Here is a 19,610-nt window from a genome sequence, read left to right on the forward strand (position 1 = left end):
CAGAAGGACAAAGGATAGTGGCTTTGGCTAAAGGCAGGGGTTTCACACCAGACTCTCCACACTGATTCTGGTCCCATCTCTGAAAGGAAGAGGCCTACTCTGCTGGGCCTCCCATGGGGGCCATGTGGGCTGGGGAGGCTCTGGAGTCAGACAGACCTGAGTACACATTGTCAGAGGCTGGGTTCCTGAGAAGCAGACTCCGAGATGGAGATAGATTAAAGGTGCTCTTGTTTTGGAATATTTGGAAGCAAAATCGAGATACCGTATAATTTCACCTATAAATACTTCAGCATATGTATCTAACAGATAACACTTGAAAATATACAAAATATATAACTACAATATCATTATCACATCTAACAAAATTAACATCAATTTCTTAATAACATCAAATACCTAATCTGTGTTTGCATTTTCCCAATTGTCTAAAAAATGTCTTTTACAGTGAGTTTGTTTGAATTCAGATCCAAACAAGGTCCACACAGCCTTGGGTTCCTCAATCAAACTTCTTGAATGAGAATTTGCTACTCCCACTTCCTCACCTCTCTTTCATTCTTCAATACATTCCTTGGAAACTGTTCCCCGCCCCGATCACATGAGATATATCTCCATGTTTGCTTCTCTGGCTACCTTGCAGTTGGTTTCTCTGTGGCTCTCCACACTCTGGGCCATTCACTTCCACTCTGTTGAAAATTTCTTCCCTTAGTTCTCAGCATGGTGCTCTCTTGGTTCTCCTCCTACCTCTCCAACTGTCCCTTCTCTGCATCCTTTGTGGGTTTTTCCTCCTCCTCCTCTGACTTCTCCTTTAGTGTTGGGCTCCTCAGGGTTTAACCTGGGATCCTCCTGGATCCACAGCCCCCGCCTCCCCAAATGTGATATGTCCCCAAACTGAAGCCACCCTCCCCACTTCCCACACTGTTCCTTATCAGTGTCGTCTCCGTGAAGACAGAACACTACCATCAGCCATCTGGACCAGAAACCTACAAGCCTCGTCCTTGACTCCCTTTCAACACACACCAAATCCAGCCCCGTGTCTTGTCCATTTGACCTCTCACATCCATCCATTTCCCTCCATCCGTTCTGCCACAGTCCAAGCCGCCTTTGTTCATCCAGACACTTGCAGCTGTCTCCTTGTATCTCCCTGCCTCTGGTAACTCTGCAGCCCTCAGAGCTTCTTCCCCAAACCCAGATCCTGCCTGGCCCCTCCCATGCTCAGTGTCCTTCAAATGACCTTCCCATTTGCTGTGGAATCAAGTTCATACTCCTTACACTGTCGTTCCAGACCCGCGTTGAGTTGACTGATGCCACTTTTCTAGACTTGTCTCCCTTTACCTGCCTTGCACTTTCAGTTTTAGCCAAACCGAAGGTCTCAAGTTCCCTGAGAGCAAGGCACAGACTCTCCTAATCCTCCAGGACTTGGCACATGCTGTCATCTCGCCACTAAGTGGAGGAAAAGGTGTAGCTAGTTTGAACCAGAATGCACTGAGCCTTGCTTCTTCAGGTTACCGACTTCTCTTCCTTCAGCTTCCTTCAAGAGGTCTTTCCTGGCCCCTCAAGTCTGGGTGAGCGGCGCACCTTCCCTGAATTCCCATGGCACCTTGTACCGCCGCCATCAGAGCACCTCATATTTGTTTTTCTGAGACTCTCTCTTGCAAACGGTCTGTGAGCCGCTTAAGGGCAGGCACTGGATCTAATATCTGAGTCCAGGACTCTGTCCAGGGCCTGGGTCAGTGAGTGCTTGTCTAGCACATGAATGAGGGGCGGAATGGGTGATCTCGGCTAAACTGTGTGCATGCCCCATTCACATGGTGGGAAGACTTTTTTTTTAATGAAAATTAATGCCCAAACATCCATGATGAACCACCAAGTTATACTGGAGCCCGAGGCAAAATGAAGAATCAGTAATACTGATTTTGATTTTTTTAAATATTGCATTAAGATATTATCTCGAGAAGTAGGAAGAGGTGGAGGGAGGAGGAGGCCCCCATAGCAACCTCCGCCGCCGCCGCCGCCAACGGGGCTGTCCCTGTAGCGCCGGATGGAGCTTGAGGTCGTAGAGTCGCCGCTGAGCTCTGCCGGGGCGAGACGAGGCGCCTCTGCCGCCGAGCCGCGCCGTCGCGGGGCTCCCGGGAGTGGCCCTTCGCGACCCCGCCCGGGCCTCCTCAGCTTGCAAAACAGCACACAGCAAAATAACGATCTGCTAGACTGAGCATCCAGCTTCAGCAATGTCTGTGCAGGCAGCTCAGTGGACAGAATTTCTGTCCTGTTCAGTCTGCTATAATGAATTTGATGAGAATGTGTGTAGACCCATCAATTTAGGTTGTTCACACACTGTTTGCAAGAGCTGCTGGAAGAAACTTCACCGAAGAACTTGTCCTTTTGATCAGACTGCCATCAACACAGATGTTAATGTGCTTCTGTCAACTTTGCACTTCTTCATTTAATTGAAGCCCAAGAACCAGATCATCACTCAGTGAAGTTCAGTAATCTAGATGAGAACAAACACTATGAAGTTGCAAAAAAAATGCTTTGAGGCGTGGAATATGACTCCCAGGGAGGAATGTAGACCCGGCATCGTGGGATGGAGAACATCTTCTTGACCAAAAGAGGGATGTGAAAGGAAATGAAATAAGCTTCAGTGGCAGAGAGATTCCAAAAGGAGCCAAGAGGTCACTCTGGTGGGCACTCTTATGCACAATATAGACAACCCTTTTTAGGTTCTAAAGAATTGGGGTAGCTGGTGGTGGATACCTGAAACTATCAAACTACAACCCAGAACCCATGAATCTTGAAGACAATTGTATAGAAATGTGGCTTATGAGAGGGGACAGTGGGATTAGGGGGGCCATAGGGATCACACTCCCGTTTGTCTAGTTTGTAGATGGATGTGTGGAAAGGTGGGGGAAGGAAACAAACAAACAGACAGGGCGCCCAGTGTTCTTTTTTACTTTAGTTGCTCTTTTTCACTTTAATTATTATTCTTGTTATTTTTGTGTGTGTGGTAATGAGGGTGTCGGGGATTGATTTTGGTAATGCATGTACAACTATGTAATGGTACTGTGAACAATCAAATGTACAATTTGTTTTGTATGACTGCGTGGTATGTGAATATATCTCAATAAAATGAATAGAAAAAAATGCGTTGAGGATTTGGCACTCTACTTAAAACCAGTAAGTGGAGGAAAAGGTGTAGCTAGTTTGAACCAGAATGCACTAAGCCGTCTGATGCAAAGGAAACTGGTGACACTTGCAAACTGTCAGCTGGTGGAGGAAGAAGGTTGTGTAAGAGCCATGCAATCAGCATGTTCACTTGGAGAAAGAACTGTTACAGAACTACTATTACAGCACCAGAACTCTCAGCAATTGTCTGCCGTGCCAGTTTGGATATATTATGTGTCCGTCTCCCCCCTCCCTCCCTCCAAGAAAAAGCCATGATCTTTTAACCCAATCTCATGGGATATTGGAATTAGTTTGTTTCCATGGGGATGTGACCCACCCAACTGTGAGTGACACCTTTGATTAGGGTGTGACCTCTTGATTGATTGTTTCCATGGAAGTGTGGCCTCGCCCATTCAGCATGGGTCTTGATTAGTTTACTAGAATGCTTTAAAAAGGCCCAGTTGCTTGCTGACTTAGCTCAGAGATGCTTGGAGTATGGACCCCTGACGCTGGCTGCAGCCAAGGGAAACATTTTGAAGACGGCCATTGAAAGTAGACTTTTGCTACCCCAGAGTTTGCGTGGGAGAAACTAAGAGAATACCCCCAGACGGCTAGAGAGAAATGTCCTGGAAGAAAGCCATTTTGAAACAACCTGGGAGCAAAGGAAGAAGACGCCAGCCATGTGCTTTCCCAGACAACAGAGATGTTCCAGAAGCCACTGGCCATTTTTCTGTGAAGGTACTCTGTTGTTGATGCCTTAGTTTGGATACTTTTATGGCCTTGAGACTGTAACTTTGTAACCAAATAAGCCCCCTTCATAAAAGCCAATCCGTTTCTGGTATTTTGCATAAGGGCAGCATTAGCAAACCAGAGCATCTGCTAATCTATGGGCTGCTATCAGGGCTTGAGGTTGCCAGTTTCTAGGGCCAGGTAACAACTAACAGTGATTGTCTGCCTTTGCTACTGTCTACCAGGACCTGAGAGTGCCAATTTCTAGAGCTAGGTAGGAATCTCCAGACTCAACCCATCTTCTTTATTTATACATACAAATCTTAACATAATTAAATATAAACTAGTTTTTGTTAGTCATAATCTGTGTGATAGTGCTTCGGTGCTTTAGTGTTTTTAGAACAAATTTCTCAGTTAATCCTCAACTGCTTTCAAGATGGTTGTTGACACAGCTCCAATTTTACCAATTAGAAAACTGAGTCAGAGCCCCAGGATTACACAGATGGAAAGTAAAGGAAAAGTAAACTTTTTTTGGTCGGAAAAAAATTTCTTAGCCTCTTCATTTTTTTTTTAAATGTAGAATATTTTAACAAAAATAAAAATCATCAGAGGATGATCCCTTTGTGGTTAGTGCTGTCTGTGTTCTATTTAAAATATCCTAACCTATTCCAAAGTTATGAAGTGTTTTCCTGTGTTATCTTCTGGAAGGTTTATTGTTTTACCTTTCTCATTTAGAATTACAGCCTGGGTAGAATTTATTTTTGTAGAGGAAGCCTTTTTAATTAGTGTCATCGGGGCAACTAGATAGTTGTGTGGAAAAAGATAAAATTGGATGCATTCCTTATACCCTATAGCTACAGAAATTCCAAATGGGTCAGAAATACTTATGATTAAAAACAATAAATTTTACTGTACAAACAAAAATTATCTCGATGACTCAGTTTTTTGGCACTCCCTTAAATTTTGTGCGCTGGCGAGTGCCTCACTTGCCTTGCCTTGGTCCTGACTCCAGTGGGAAGACTTTCTTAACAGGCCTGGGCAGGCACAGCGTGGTGGGCAGGTCCCAGGCTTTCCTGGCTTGGCTCCCCTGACTGGAGAAAAACAGTTTCCAGAGAATAGTTGCCATCACCGGACTGAGCTGGACCCAAACTCAAGAAAAGGGTGGGATTTCCCGTGAGGAGTTTGAGTAGGGGTGTAACTTCCCCAAAGACTCTGAGTGAGCACCAGCTGTAGGCCGCCTCCCTGCCTTTTTCAGGAAGGATGAGGCCAGGGCTAGGTCAGGCATATCCCCTCACCCCAAGAAAAAGTTCCTCCAAGGCACAAGGGCCAGCAGGCTAGAGAAAGGAGGCCTGTCCCAGATGGATGAGCATGTTGGGCTTAAAGGAAAGGGGGCTGAGGTCTTGGAGCAGTGGTTTTCAAATAAATCTTCTGGTCTCAGGACCCCTTTACGTCTTTAAAAATTATTGAGGATCCCAAAGAGCTTTTGTTTATATAGACTGTATATATATCAATATTTATTATATTAAAAATTAAAACTAAGACATCCTAGAATGTTTAGTTTTTAATTAAAAAAATAACAATAATAAACTCATTCCATGTTGACAAGGAATATGGCCAACAGTTTTGCTCACCATTGCTTTTGCACCATCAGTGCAAATGTCAATGCAGTGTAAAAGGCAAATAATGCCATAGTATTATTATGAAAATGTTTTTGAGTTCATGGGTCCCCTGAAAGGGTCTTAGTGATCTGCAGCCTCCCCACCCCAACCCCATGGAGCATTCTTTGAGAACTAGTCTCCTAGCGCTTTGGATTAGATGGTGGGGCTATTTTAGGGGGGGAAACTGGTCTGAAAAGAGCAGAAGCTAGCAGTTTTGCTGCTGGTGAAGCAGCATAACATGTACCCTCAAATCAACTTTGCAATTCATAATGTGACTCAAGGATGAGTTTTTTGTTTTTAAAGGATTTGCAATGATTTATTGGGACTAATGAAACCTACATATATTTAATCTGATGTAGAAAAATCACCACCATACTAAATGGAGCAAAGCACAAAAATTTTCTTAGTCAACAAAATTCCAGGTAGAGCCAGTTGTTTCTTTAAACCCACCTGTAAGTGTATTCAGGTTTCTTCAAGTGTTTCCACAACTCCGGGACTCTCTGAGGATGGGTGTAATTAACAAGACATCACCGATTCCTTCATTTATTGATTCACGGTGCTGGGAATAGTATTGAACAGACAGACCAGGTCCTTGTTTCTGGGTGCTCACAGTCAAGTGGAGAAGCATTAAATAAACACACACTTAGGAAGATGATCACAACTGTGCTGAGATTTATGAAGAAGTACAGGGATCTTTGAGATAGGACCTGACATGGCCGGGGGTCAGTGAAAACTTCCTTGAAGAAGTGCAATTCAGCTGAGGTTTGGAGCACGAGTTGGAGTTGGCCAGGTGAAAGCAAGTGGTGGGCAGGTTTGATGGTTACGTTCATGTGCAACTTGGCTTAGGTTATGGTGTCCAGTTGCTTGGTCAAGCAAGCACCAGCAATTGTTACTGTGAGGGTATTTCACGGATTGAAATAATTGGGGTCAGTTGATTGCATCTATGGTTGAGTACATCTATGGCTGATTACATCTCCAGTCAACAAAAGAAATTGCTTTCAGCAATGAGACAGGTCTCATCCAGTAGGTTAAAGGGAGAACTGATGATTTCAGCAGTCAGAAAGAATTATTTTTATCTCTCCTTCAGCCAGCCGGCTTCTCCTGGGGAATTCATCAAAACCCAGCCCAGTTTGTGGCTGGCAAATGCGGATTTGCCAATCCCCGCAGTCACATGAAACATGAACAAATTCCTACAATAAATCTCTTAGTATTTTTGTCTGTATTACCTCCGGTCAGTTCTGTTTCTCTGGAGAACGCTAATACAGCAAAGAAATGTGGTCAAGGCAGTGGGTCATGGATATGTGGAATTCTGAGGCATGAAAGATCTCAGCAGCTTTGAAGACCTGTTTGGGAAGTCCATTGCTGCTGGAGCCCAGTGGGAGGGTGGTGCCAGGTGAGGGTGGAGGGGCAGCTGGCGGTCAGGGCAAGGGCGTGGGTGGCCTTCTTTCAGCTCCTGAATCCTAAGGAGCTCCTTCCTGCCTTAGGCCTGGACCCATGCAAGTCCCACTACTTGGAATGCTCTTTCCCCTGCTCTCCCTTCAGGTGTCAACTGCAATGTCCCCTCCTTTCTGAATCAATCCCTTCTTATTCTCCATTCAGTTCATGTACGTCGTTTGCCCAGTTTTCCCTATTGCTAACAAACTATGATTGTTTAAATCGCTTTTGTCCATCTTTGCCCTTGAAACTGTAAATTCCCGGAGGGCAGGGCTGCATCAGTCTGTTCACCTGTGTCTCCCTTGCTTAGCGGTGTGCCCAACAGGCAGCTGGTGGATAAATGTATGGATGGACGAATGAGGACAGAGCTGGATTTGAGTTCCTGGCTCTATCTCCTAACAGCTGGGTGACCTTGGAAAAGTCACACAACCACCCTATACCTCAGCTTCCTATTTTGTAAAATTGGGGCCCATACTTCCTATCGCAAGGGGTTTTGTGAGACTCAAATGAGGAAGTACCTGTGGAGGCACCTAGCAGGGTGCCTGGCTCCAAAATGAGGTGCCACTAAGGGTTTTGTTTTGTTTTGTTTTTCCTCACTTCTCACTTCTAACTCTGTGCTCTTTTCACTGCACTCTGATAGATGGTGAGCCTTGGGCCTCTCAGCTCCGGTTGAGTCCCTTGCTCTTCCCCCATGAGCTGCTTCTCCGAGCCAAGCCCACAGCAATGCAGACATCAGGGAGGCCTCTAGGCTCACGTGTGAACAGCAGTTGTGGGAGGAACAGGACAAAAGGGAGGGACCCCTGGTTCCCTGGAGAGTGAGCGTTGGAGAGGAGCTCTCCAAAGGGACCAGACTCTGCGTAGTAGGATTATGGCTAGCCTTAATCTTCTGTCATATGCTTTAAAAACAAAACAAAGCAAAACAAAAGAAACTTTTAATTTTGAAATAATTTTAGGTCTTCAGAAAAAGTTGCATAACTAGTACAAAGAGTTCATATGTACCCTTCATCCAGCTTTCCCTAGTAGTAACAATTTAGGAAAACATAAAACAATAATCAGAACCAGGAAACTAATACTGATACAAAGTTGTTAATGAAATTATTGACCTTTATTTGAGTTTCACCAGTTTCCTCCAAATGTTCTTTTTCTGTTCCAGGATACAACCCAGGATCCCACATTGTATCTAGTTGTCATACTTTGCCTTCATCTTCTCTGATCTATGACCGTTCCTCAATTTTTCCTCATCTTTCACTTTTGACCAGTGCTGGTCAGTTTATTTGGTCACAGTTTGGGTTTGGCTGGTATTTTCTCATGATTGAATTGAGGTTAGGCATTTTCTCAAGAACACCCACAAGTGATATTGTGTCTTTCTCGAGCGTTGTATCAGAGATACTCTGTGTTGCTACGTCTTAGCAATTCTCATGATGAAGTGGTTAAAGTATTTTCTACTGGGTTTCTGTATCATATACTTTTCTTTTTAAATCATATTTAAAAAATTTTTAATTATTAAAGTAATAAGTGCTCCTAAAAAGTTCAAACTGTAAAGTATAGGGTAGAAAGTAGAAAACTTCTTACCAAGCCCACCTCACCTTCCCAGGTGTTACTTACCATTGTCAATAATTTGAGGTCTTGTCTTCTAGACCTTTTTCTGTTCATATACACATATATAATGGGGCCATAAAAACATTTCTGCAGCTGTTTTGTTTTGTTTTCATTTAACAATATTATCTAATAGCTTTCCATGTCACTATAATCAGATGTAACTCATTCTTGCTAATGACAGGCTAATATTTCATTCTATGGGTGACCTTAATATTATACATTTCTGTATTTTCTAGATTTTTAAATAAGCATATAAATTGGTCTTAATGTAGAACATTTTGCCATCAAAAATTTCATTCCAAATACCATCAATCAAAAAAGTTTAAACTTTATCAGAACAAGTATAAAAGTTTCATAATAAATATTTTCATAGATGTTACTACTAGAAATGGATGATTTAAAATTTTAGGTCAAAATAATAAAGAGTTAAATTTTAAAATGGAATAAGAATTGGTGATACAAGCACAAAATTGTAAATATAATTCATATTGCTGAATTGTACACATGAAAGTGGTTAAAATTGGAAATTTTGTGTTGTATATACATTGCCACAATAAAAAAAATTTAATGGAATAGGAGAGAAGAAACTGAACTATTACTGATTTTGTTGAATCTCAGATGCCACTGATTGTAAAAAACACACATTATTATACATAGAAAGGAAAAAAATGCTGGCAATTAATTGGAAGATGCCATAATTATAAAGCATATTCTGATTTTAAAGTTTTTAAAATGTGCCAAACGGGAGTCTTAGGGTTGATGAAATATGAGAGTCCCTTCTTGGCCCTTCATTAACCAGGATTCATCTCTGTGTGTCTTCTAGGCACAGGCAGGACCCGATGACAACCTGCCCCTTCCAGGCCAGAGCAATGGAGTCAAACGATTCCTCCCATGTCGACTCTGAATTCCGATACATCCTCTTCCCGATCGTGTACAGCATCATCTTTGTTCTAGGGGTCATAGCCAACAGCTATGTGCTGTGGGTCTTTGCCAGCCTGTACCCTTCCAAAAAGCTCACCGAGATAAAGATCTTCATGGTAAACCTCACCATGGCTGACCTGCTCTTTTTGATCACCCTGCCCCTATGGATCATCTACTACCACAACCAGGGCAACTGGATTCTTCCCAAATTCCTTTGCAACGTGGCTGGCTGCCTCTTCTTCGTCAACACATACTGCTCTGTGGCCTTCCTGGGTGTCATCACTTACAACCGCTACCAGGCAGTGACACGGCCCATCAAGACCGCTCAGGCCGCCACCCGCAAGCGTGGCATCTATTTGTCCCTGGTCATCTGGGTGGCCATTGTGGCTGCTGCATCCTACTTCCTCGTCCTGGACTCCACCAACGTAGTGCCCGACAAGGCTGGCTCAGGCAATACCACCCGGTGCTTTGAGCATTACGAGAAGGGCAGTGTGCCAGTCCTTGTCATCCACATCTTCATTGTGCTCAGCTTCTTCCTTGTCTTCCTCATCATCCTCTTCTGCAACCTGGTCATCATCCGCACCCTGCTCACGCAGCCGGTGCAGCAGCAGCGCAATGCCGAAGTCAAGCGCCGGGCGCTGTGGATGGTCTGCACGGTCTTGGCTGTCTTTGTCATCTGCTTCGTGCCCCACCACGTGGTGCAGCTGCCCTGGACCCTGGCCGAGCTGGGCTTCCAGAACAACAGCTTCCACCAGGCTATTAATGATGCACATCAGATCACCCTCTGCCTCCTTAGCACCAATTGTGTCTTGGACCCTGTCATCTACTGCTTCCTCACTAAGAAGTTCCGCAAGCACCTCACTGAGAAACTGTACAGCATGCGCAGCAGCCGGAAATGCTCCCGGGCCACCTCGGAGACAATCACTGAAGTAGTCTTGCCGCTCAACCAGATTCCTGTCAATTCGCTCAAAAATTAGACCCTGCTTTTGGGGCCAGGCCCAAAGTCTTCTCCACCATCTGTCTGGGTATCACAGACAGATCTGGGAGAAGGAGGGATATCTGCCATGGTCTGGGCATCTCATCCCTGGAGACTGGTAGCCCATAAGGTATGGAGGCTACCTGCTGGAAAATCCAGAGCTTGAATAAGGCCTTTCATCCATCTCTTGGGCACATGTTACCATAACCCTGACAGGTGAACTCATCCTGAGCTCCTGGGCCTGATGGGACTGTGGGCTGGGCCAGTGGTTGGTGCTAGGTGGATAGCGCAGTGTACTCAAGCTTTGGTGTGGCACAGACCCGGCTTCTACTTGGGCTTGTCACTTCCTGCCATGGGCCCTTAAGCTGAATTTCCTACCTCTTAGGGTTGTTACCTATGAGGTAAAACCTACCTCATAGGGTTGTTAGGAGCAGTAAATGCTGAGGCAGGCACTTCTTGGTCAGAGACTGCTCATCTCCCTTCTTCTGAGAACCCAGCCCGTCTCCGTAGCTGATCCCTCAATCCTGTGATGGGAGATGAGTGGACAAGAGAGAGACAGGCATCTCGCTCAATGTGGGCCAGTCAGGTTCTCTCACCCAGAAGTGGGCAGCAAGATTCAGGGATGCCATTTCAGGCTCGGCAAGTCACTCACCTGAAGAAATAGAAACTGGCGCTATGGCGGTGTGTCGACTTGTGTGTGTTTGTCTATGTGTGGGATGGGTGGGGGTGGGGAGGGGGTGGTGGCCACTTCATGGAGAAGAGAATATTGCCGTGCTCAGACAGAAGGTGAGGATGTAAGAGCAAAGCAGAGAAGAGGGAGAAACCATAGGAGCCTGGAGAGGAGGGGGTGGTGCTTCCAGGGCCCAGGCTCTCCTCCTCCAGACCCAGCCCCTCTCCCTCCTTTGGGTCCTGTGAGATTCCTTAGTCAGGATACATTCTCTTATTTTGCTTAAGCTGATTTGAGTGACTGTCTGTTACCTGCCACCAAAAGAGCTCTGAATGAGGTCAATGCTTCTGTGCGGAAACACATCGTTTCTTGAATTTCTGCCATTGGTGTACCGCCCTCACAATTTTTGCCATATCCATGTGCCAACTGTATGTTTACTTAATAAATATTTTTCTTTAAATAGAATAACTGTTTAAAACTTAAATTTATTTAAAAGGGAAACATTATAACATAATTGTAAATGAAAACCAGTGCCACCTGCACAGAAAGGAAACATAAACAGGAACTATAGCTATTAAAATAAAAATGCCCCTCTGTGTCCCATCTAAACTCTGCTCATGTGCTCCAGTGACTAGTGTAGCAGATTGCAGGTTGTGGGGTATAGAAAGTACAGTGTCTGCATTCAGGACATGCTTGATAGAGAGCATCTCGGACAAAGATTGTGCCATTACTGGTGATTGCTCCCTTACCTCTCCCAGAATGTTGCTCGAACACACAGGCCAGGGTCTCTCTCTCCAGCCAGGGCCCCAGGGGTTGCAGGGAGTATTTTAGACTATAGCGCACGCTCTAGCCCTGCTGACCACCTCACCATCCTGACAGTCACATTACTCCCCTGTAGCTTCTGCCTCGTTGTGACCTTCTCAGACACCTTCTCTTCCTTTTGGCCTATCCCAGAACACCTCATACAGGCAGCCTTCCTGGATCCCTCCAGGCAGGGTTATTGGCAACTCGTGGAATTTTAGGTCTGGGAGGATCCAACTTTTTTATACATTAGTTACTCTGGTTATTGAAATTTGCCCATTTACTGAAATGGGGGCAGGAACAGAGTCTTAATCATCTTTGTAGCCAGTGTTTTTCACTCATGGTCTGGACTTGAGATCTGTCTATCTCCAAAGCTTACTGCTTCCACAGGGTGGAGCACAAACAGATATATTGACAAGTACTTACAATTATTCTGAAAAGGTTTAAGGAGATTTTTTAGGGACATACAAGGAAGGGATTTAATGCATATTTTCCGAAAGTGCTATGTCTGTATTTTAAAAGAAAGATGCAGGGGATTTTCAAAGGATCGGAACATTTTGGAGCTGGAAGGGTCCAATCCCTTCATCTTACAGAGGGGGAAATAGGGCTCAGAAATTACACAGTGAGTGGGTGGTGGACCTTTACAAAAGTGGGAGCCGGCTGCTCACCTGCTTCTCTCCTTTCCTGATACAGTGACAGGGAGACTAGGAAAAGTTGAGTTGTAATTCTTCTGATGAAACATCACTGATCAGGATTTCCAAGCCATCTTGCTTTCAGGGAGGCCTCACTTTGCATGTCCCCGGAACTCAGCCTTTGGCCCCAGGGAAATAACAGTGATGGCAGTTGGAGAACTGACAGTTGGAGAACTGAAGTGGGCTCCTGCAATACCAGGCTCCTCCCCGAATGGAGAGGAGACCTGGACCCAAGCATGGTAAGTGAAAGACACCATGGACTAGAACTGGCTGTGTTTATGCCTGTTTTTACTAATCTGTGTTATGTCTGTGTCCAAGAATTGAGGCCATAAACAGATAAAACCCTCTTGTAAAGCACTTGGCATTTGTGTAGAACAAGTCATGTTCCTCTTGACATCATGCTCCAAGCCATGTACACACCCACATACCCACCCACTCATCCCTCCATCCTTTCCTCCATCCATCCAGGTATCCAACAAGCACCTATAGAACACCTACTGGTCTAGTAACTGTGCTAAGCATAGCTTTTACTGATCTCACTGAAACCTCACACCTTCCTTAAAGGTAAGTGGTTTTATCCCCACAGAAATGAATAAAATAAATAAGGACCTGAGCTGACTAAGGGAAGGGGACCTGCTTTTTGTTGCGCCCCAGCTATTTGCTTGCCAGTTTTACAAATCTTATCTCACTGAGTCCTCACGACCACCCTGCAGGGTGGATATCTTAACGCCCATTTTACAGATGGGAAAATCGAGGCTCAGAGGGGTTCAGTCATTTGTAAAGGTAAAAGAGCTGGTGAGTAGCAAAAGATCATTCAAACCCAGATCTGCCTTAGTAAATATGGGTCCTTCCTCATTTGCCTCCCCCGTGTGACCCTCATCCACCTCCCTCCAGGTGCTGTCCTAGCTCTAGTGTGTGCTGGGATTGTGGGGGGGGGGGGCAGGTCTCTTGAGAAGAACAGCGGCTGGCAGGGGCCTCCACCTTACTCTGTTTCTAGCTTCCTCTCCGTGGTCTCTTGTGCTCCCCATGTGGGTGGAAGCCCCAGCAGCGGTGACTCTCTCCCAGGCTGAGGCTCCTGCAGCCAGCCGGGAGGGCATTCCTGCTGGTGGATGGTGTCCATGAACACTGCATTTTGAGAAACCTTTATAAGGGGAGGGATAGGGATGGCCTCTCAACACTTACTGACCGCTAACTGCGCCAGGCACCATGAGGGGCACTTGCCACCATTTACTCCTCCCAAGCACCATGAGTGGAACTGGCTCTTTCCTCTGCCTGAATTGTCTTTCCCTAGATATCTGAATGGCTCCCTCCCTCACCACCTTCTAGGCTTTGCTCAAGTGTCTCCTTCTCAGTGAAGCCTGCTCTGACCACCCCATTTAAAACAAAGGCATAGAGGGTGTGGTAGTTTGAAGTTGTATGTACCCCAGAAAAGGCCATGTTCTTTTAATCCATTCCTGTGGGTGTAGACCTCTTGTAAGTGTGACTTTTTGATCAGGTTATTTCAATTGAGATGTCACCCATCCCATTCAAGGTAAGTCTTAATCCACTTGCTGGAGTCCTTTATAAGAGGATTAGAAACATGCAGAAGCTGAGAGATGAATTTAAGAGAAGCTCATTGAGAAAAAAACCCAGAGAAACTGAGAGGAAGCCACTGAAGCCAGAAGCTGGAAGCAACGAAACCTGGGAGACAAGGATCAGCAGACACTGGCCATGTGTCTTCCCATGTGACAGAGGTGTCCCGGATGCTGGCAGCCTGTCTTCGGAGTCCAGGTATCATCCCGTTGATGCCTTGATTTGGACATTTTTCACAGCCTAAGAACTGTAAACTGTAAGCTAATAAATCTCCATTGTAAAAGGCAACCCATTTCTGGTATATTGCATTCCAGCAGCAAACTAAAACAGAGGGTAAAGTGATTCTGGCTCCTAAGCCCACGCACTTTCCATTCCACCATACTGCCGTCCTCTGTAGACATCCTTCATGACACAGGAGAGGAAGGTCCATATTTTCCATCTCCTAGATAAGAAAAACAAGTATGAAGGAGGTGAAATGATTTCTCCCAGGTCATAGAGCAATAACATGCTAGAATTGGGATTCAAACTCCTTTCTCTGAGATCTTTTTAATGCATAGATACTTTTTCTCTCTCCACTGTGCAAGACACTCCCCTGTACACGTCTGTCTGGATGCATGTATATTTATTTCCTTTTATCACCATTCTCTGGTCTCATCTTCCCCAACAGTTCTAGGGCATTCAATCTTTGTATCCTTCTAAAACATGTGGAGTTATTTTTTGTATGTATACATTTTACATATATGTAACAAGCATAATTTACATAAATTGGGCTATGGACCTCATTCTTTCTTTTTTATTTCCTCTACTTAGCATTGTTTTTATGATTTACCTATGTTGTTTTGTATACATTCAGTTCTTTGATGCTGTTCTAGTTTCCTTGGCTGCTCAAGCAAATACCATGCAATGGGTTGGCTCGAACAATGGGAATTTACTGGCTCGTGGTTTTGAGGCTAGGAGAAGTTCAAAGTTAAGGCATCATCAGGGTGATGCTTTCTTCAAGAAGACTGGCATTCTGGGGGTGGCTGCCAGTGATCCTTGGTCTTTGGCTCCTCTGTCACATGGCAAGGCACATGGTGGCCTCTCCTGGCCTCTCCTTCTCTTCTGGGTTCTGTTGACCTTTAGCAGCCTGCTCCACATGACTTTCTTTCTGTCTGAATTTCATTCTGCTTATAAAGGACTCCATAATAGGATTAAGACCCATCCTGATTCAGCTGGACCACAACTTAACTGAAGTAACCTCATCAAAATGCCCTACTTACAAAAGTTTCACACCCACATGAATGAATTAAGTTCAAGAACATGTTTTTTGGGGAAGCATAGCTCCAAACCACCATAAATGCTCCATCATGTGCAGCTACATTTTACTTGCCTATTCCCCTGAGGATAAACATTAGGTTGCCCCTACCTCCCCCTTCCATAAACAGTGTTGTGTGGAGATCCTTTCATATATTCCCCTATGGACTGTTGTGAGAACTTCTCTGGGATGTGCACCCAGGAGTAGCATTTCTGGCTCATAGGCTATACTCATATTTAGTCTGAAGAACTGCCAATTGCTTCTGGAAGGGCTGCAGCAGTATACATTCCCAGCCATATTTACATTCTTCCCATCCCCACCCACACTTGGCATTGTCCAACTTTCACATTGCTGCTGGGTGTGAAGCAAAATTTTAGTTTGAATTTCTCAGATTACGAATGGGTTTGTAATCTTATACTCATCAAGCATTCAAGTTGGAAATCAGATATTTCTGACTCCAAAGCCTGGGCATTGCCACACTGCCAAGTTCCAATTTCTGGCTCCATCACTTCCTAGCTCTGTGACTTTGGGCAGATTACCAAACCTCTCTGGGCTGCTGTTTCTTCATCTGTAAAATGGGAATAATTTATTCAGTCAACATAATAGGATAGTTTGAGGGTTTTTAAATTCCTCAAATTTAAAGGAAATTTAAATGCCTGGCACATGAGAGCTTAGTAAATGTTACGTATCATTATCCGTATTAACCTGGCTAGAGTGAGATGCCTTCAGCAGCATCCGAGGTCTGCTGCCCTGAAAGGCTGTGTCATTCTCTATACGGCCTCCCTTTTCACTCTAGCCCATAATCCATCTCCCCTGCCCCTTTTCATCAAGTTCATATTGTTTAACTCCACATTTCCTCAGAAATGTGAAAATGTAGAAGAAAGGAACAGTGTGACCAGCCTGGCCTTCCTTTTATTTGATTTACCAGGCTGTTCTAAAAGACATCTAGAATGTGTTTTAAGAAGACAATTGCCACGTGCATGAGTCAGGTGACTTTGGCCTTTGGGAGGAAATAATGAAATAGCTCCTCAAAGGAGAGATTGGGGTGGAAAGAAGCAGGGGGAGTGGGGAGAAATTTAGGCTCCAAAAGGGATTATTCTCTCTTACTGCAGAACCATCATATTCAAGGAGATGTTGCCCACCGCTGTGGCCACAAACTCTGCTTGAGTTACTGGGTGTGAAAATGCTCACGTGGGAACCCAGGGCCCAGACACCCTCCCCTCCATAGTTAAAGTGAGCTATTTCATGTAAACCACCTACTTGACTGGGACAGACATTGAAAGTCACTGAGGTGGGGGTGGAGGTGGAGGTGGGGGTGGGGGTGGGAGGGTGGGGAAGGAATGTATCCTAAACAGAGCATTGAAACTCCCCTCCCCTGATCGCTGTTGATAACAAACCTTCACACCCCTGTGTCACAAGACCCTGCCTAGATTCTGTTCTCACTCCCTATGGAATGTCCTTGTCTTAACCTTTACAAACTACACCCTGGCACCCCCTCCTCTGCTTTTTGCAGGGCACTAACTTCCATCTTTCCTCAGCCGGCCACCACTGAGAAAAATTATCTCCTGTCATTAAGTCCTATTAAACTCATGTCTAACTCCCTGCCTGGCAGGTTCTTTGGTCTTGGGGATAAGCTGGGTTGGAACACCTCAGTCAATAAAATTCTATTTAAGTATGATATTTTTGGTGTGTGTGGCTGTCTGAGGCAGCGTGATCCAATGAAAAGAGAAAGGATATCCTTCCTTCATTCCACAAAATTATAGTGATTGGTAGCACTTTGCCTTATGTTGTGGAGACAAGTCAAGAAAGAGAAGGCCTCGCCTCAGGGTCTAGTGGATGACAGATGAGTTAAAAAATGCAAATGAATGTTATGTTTACTATTCAATGGTGTGCAAGAGCTGGCTCACACCAGCTTGAGAGCCAACTGTGAGTCTCTCTTCCCAACTCTGTATTCAGAGAAGGCATGTTGGTAGCTTGAAATCAGCCACATTGGGAGTACTTACACTACAGAAATTAGCAAATGCTGCAAATCAGGGCTGTTATGGTTTGGATCCCAGCTCTGTCACTTACTGGTGGTGTGATCCTGGGCAAATCACTTCACCTCCCCAAGCCTTAGTTTCCCTGTGTGTAAAATGGGTATAATAAATGTCTGTTCCCTTCTCTTCTCTTCCCCAGGGCGAGGATAATTTGGCACTTGAGATGGGGCAGTGGTTGTTCTTGGGTAGCAGGGAGCCTATCTGTCCTCAGATAACTGCTGATGCCCCTTCCTCCACCTTCTTGGTTGGCATAAGTGTGGCCCCAGGCTGGGGATTGGTCAGGAAGGGCAGTGGCCCAGAAGTAATTCTAGACTCAGTTATTATTTACCCTGTGGGCACTGGGGTGAGGGAGGGGAGGACTGAAAATTGGGCCTCTCCACAGCTCATTGTTTCACTGCTTATACTTAATCTTATAGCTTGATAATGGCTCCTAACATTATGGATGTTTCACAATAAAAGACCTTTAACTCTGGGAATAGCCACAAGTAGTTCAGGAAGGCAAGAGGTGGAATGGTGAAGAGCTTGGGCCTTGGAGTTAGATTCAGGTTTGTCTCCCAGTTCTGCCATCATTCGTTGTTTGTCCTTAGGTGAGTGATTGCCTATCTCTGAGTCTCAGTTTCCCCAAATGTAAAATGGTGATAATGACATCTACTGCAAGATGTGTTAGGAGGCTGGGGGGAGGTAATTGGAAGGAAACCATTTTGTAATCTGTAAAGGACTGTCACATGTGCCATCAAAAGTACGTAATGAACTGTAGCAAGACTGCTGGTTGCCTAATATCCATTCTCTCCTTCTTCCTGAATAGAAGAACCCTTCTTTTATTTGGGGGTAGCAATGCAACTAGCTAAAAGACAACATTTTCTCACAGCTAGGTGTGGTCTTATGACTAAGTTCTGTCCATGAAATGTAAATGAAATTGTTGATAAGTCTTCTGGAAATGCTTCTTAAAGGAATTGACTCAGCTAGGAAGTGATCCTTTTCTGCATTTCCCTCCTTTCTAATTCTTACCTGGAATTTGGTGCTCCAGCAGCCTTCTTGGGCCTTGAAGTGACCCTGAAGATGGATGTTACATGCTACAATGGTAGAACAGAAGGATACAAGGAGTCTGGCCTGTGATGATGGTGGAGTGCCATTCCCACTCGTTGCTGCCTCCTTTGGACCACTTTTATTTGAGAGAGAAATACAATTTTCTCTTGTCTAAGGCTCTGTTCTTTTGGGTTTTTCATTATGTGCAGATAAACCTAATCCTAGCCAATATATTACTATTGCTGAATGAGGCTGTGGGAGATGAGTTACCATTTATTGAGCAACTATTATGGGCTCAGATGGTTTATACATTTACATGGTTTCAGTCTTCTTATTGAATCTCTCAGAAGCATCTGACTCTGTTAACCATACTTTCCTTTTTATACTTTCTCCTCCCCTGGCTTCTGTGGCTTCACATTTTCCTGGTGTTAGTAGGATCTTTTTTGATTATTGAGTGACAGAAATCTTGACATATACTGGCTTAAACAAAAACAAGAATGCTTTGGCTCAAGTAACTCAGTAATAGGTTAAGGGTAGAACTTTTGGGCCCAGCTGAGTATAGGGGTTCAAACAATGGCATTAGGACAGGAGTGACATTCAAAATATTTAACAACTGGTATTGCATAGACACTGATCAATCAGGATAGATGTTAGAGGAGGTGTTCTAGAAGCCCCACTGCTGGTCCCAGTATTAACCCTCTAGTTACTAGATGATGAGGAAATCCAGAGATTCCAGGAGAAGGGAGGCAGTGGTGAAATCATTCCCATGCCCAGGGGTTTCTGGGCAGCATTTACTCACCAACAGAAATGTTTCACCAACAATCAGCCATCCTAGTGTGGAACAGCTGAACACCAGGCCTCTGTTAGGATCTGGTTTATCTCATTTTCCATCTTTCAGTTGTGCTATTCCATGTTGACTCCATTCTTAGACAGCCTCCCTTCTACGGTTGCAAGATGACGGGAAGTGTCTCCCAGGGCTAAATTTTTCCCGGTTCACATCCAACAAAGAGAAGTGAGGCTTTCTTGAGTGAGAATCCTTACACAAG

The 19,610-nt window shown here is 44.7% G+C and overlaps 1 protein-coding gene across 5 annotated transcripts in view; it reads left to right on the forward strand.

Moving 5' to 3' along the window:
- The window catches only part of PTAFR (platelet activating factor receptor), a 52,226-nt gene that overhangs the window by 8,412 nt on the left and 24,204 nt on the right, over positions 1–19,610 (forward strand). For 4 of the 5 annotated variants that reach the window (XM_037828005.1, XM_037828009.1, XM_037828007.1 and 1 more), the window contains exon 2: positions 9,403–12,875. In XM_037828005.1, coding sequence (XP_037683933.1) covers positions 9,419–10,477 — 1,059 coding nt within the window. In that variant the 5' untranslated portion in view covers positions 9,403–9,418 and the 3' untranslated portion in view covers positions 10,478–12,875. Of the gene's footprint in view, positions 1–9,402; positions 12,876–13,104; positions 13,201–19,610 lie in introns of all 5 variants that reach the window. The other variant, XM_037828006.1, reaches the window with a different exon arrangement.

Source organism: Choloepus didactylus, chromosome 2 (genome assembly GCF_015220235.1).
Source record: "Choloepus didactylus isolate mChoDid1 chromosome 2, mChoDid1.pri, whole genome shotgun sequence".
NCBI lineage: Eukaryota > Metazoa > Chordata > Mammalia > Pilosa > Megalonychidae > Choloepus > Choloepus didactylus.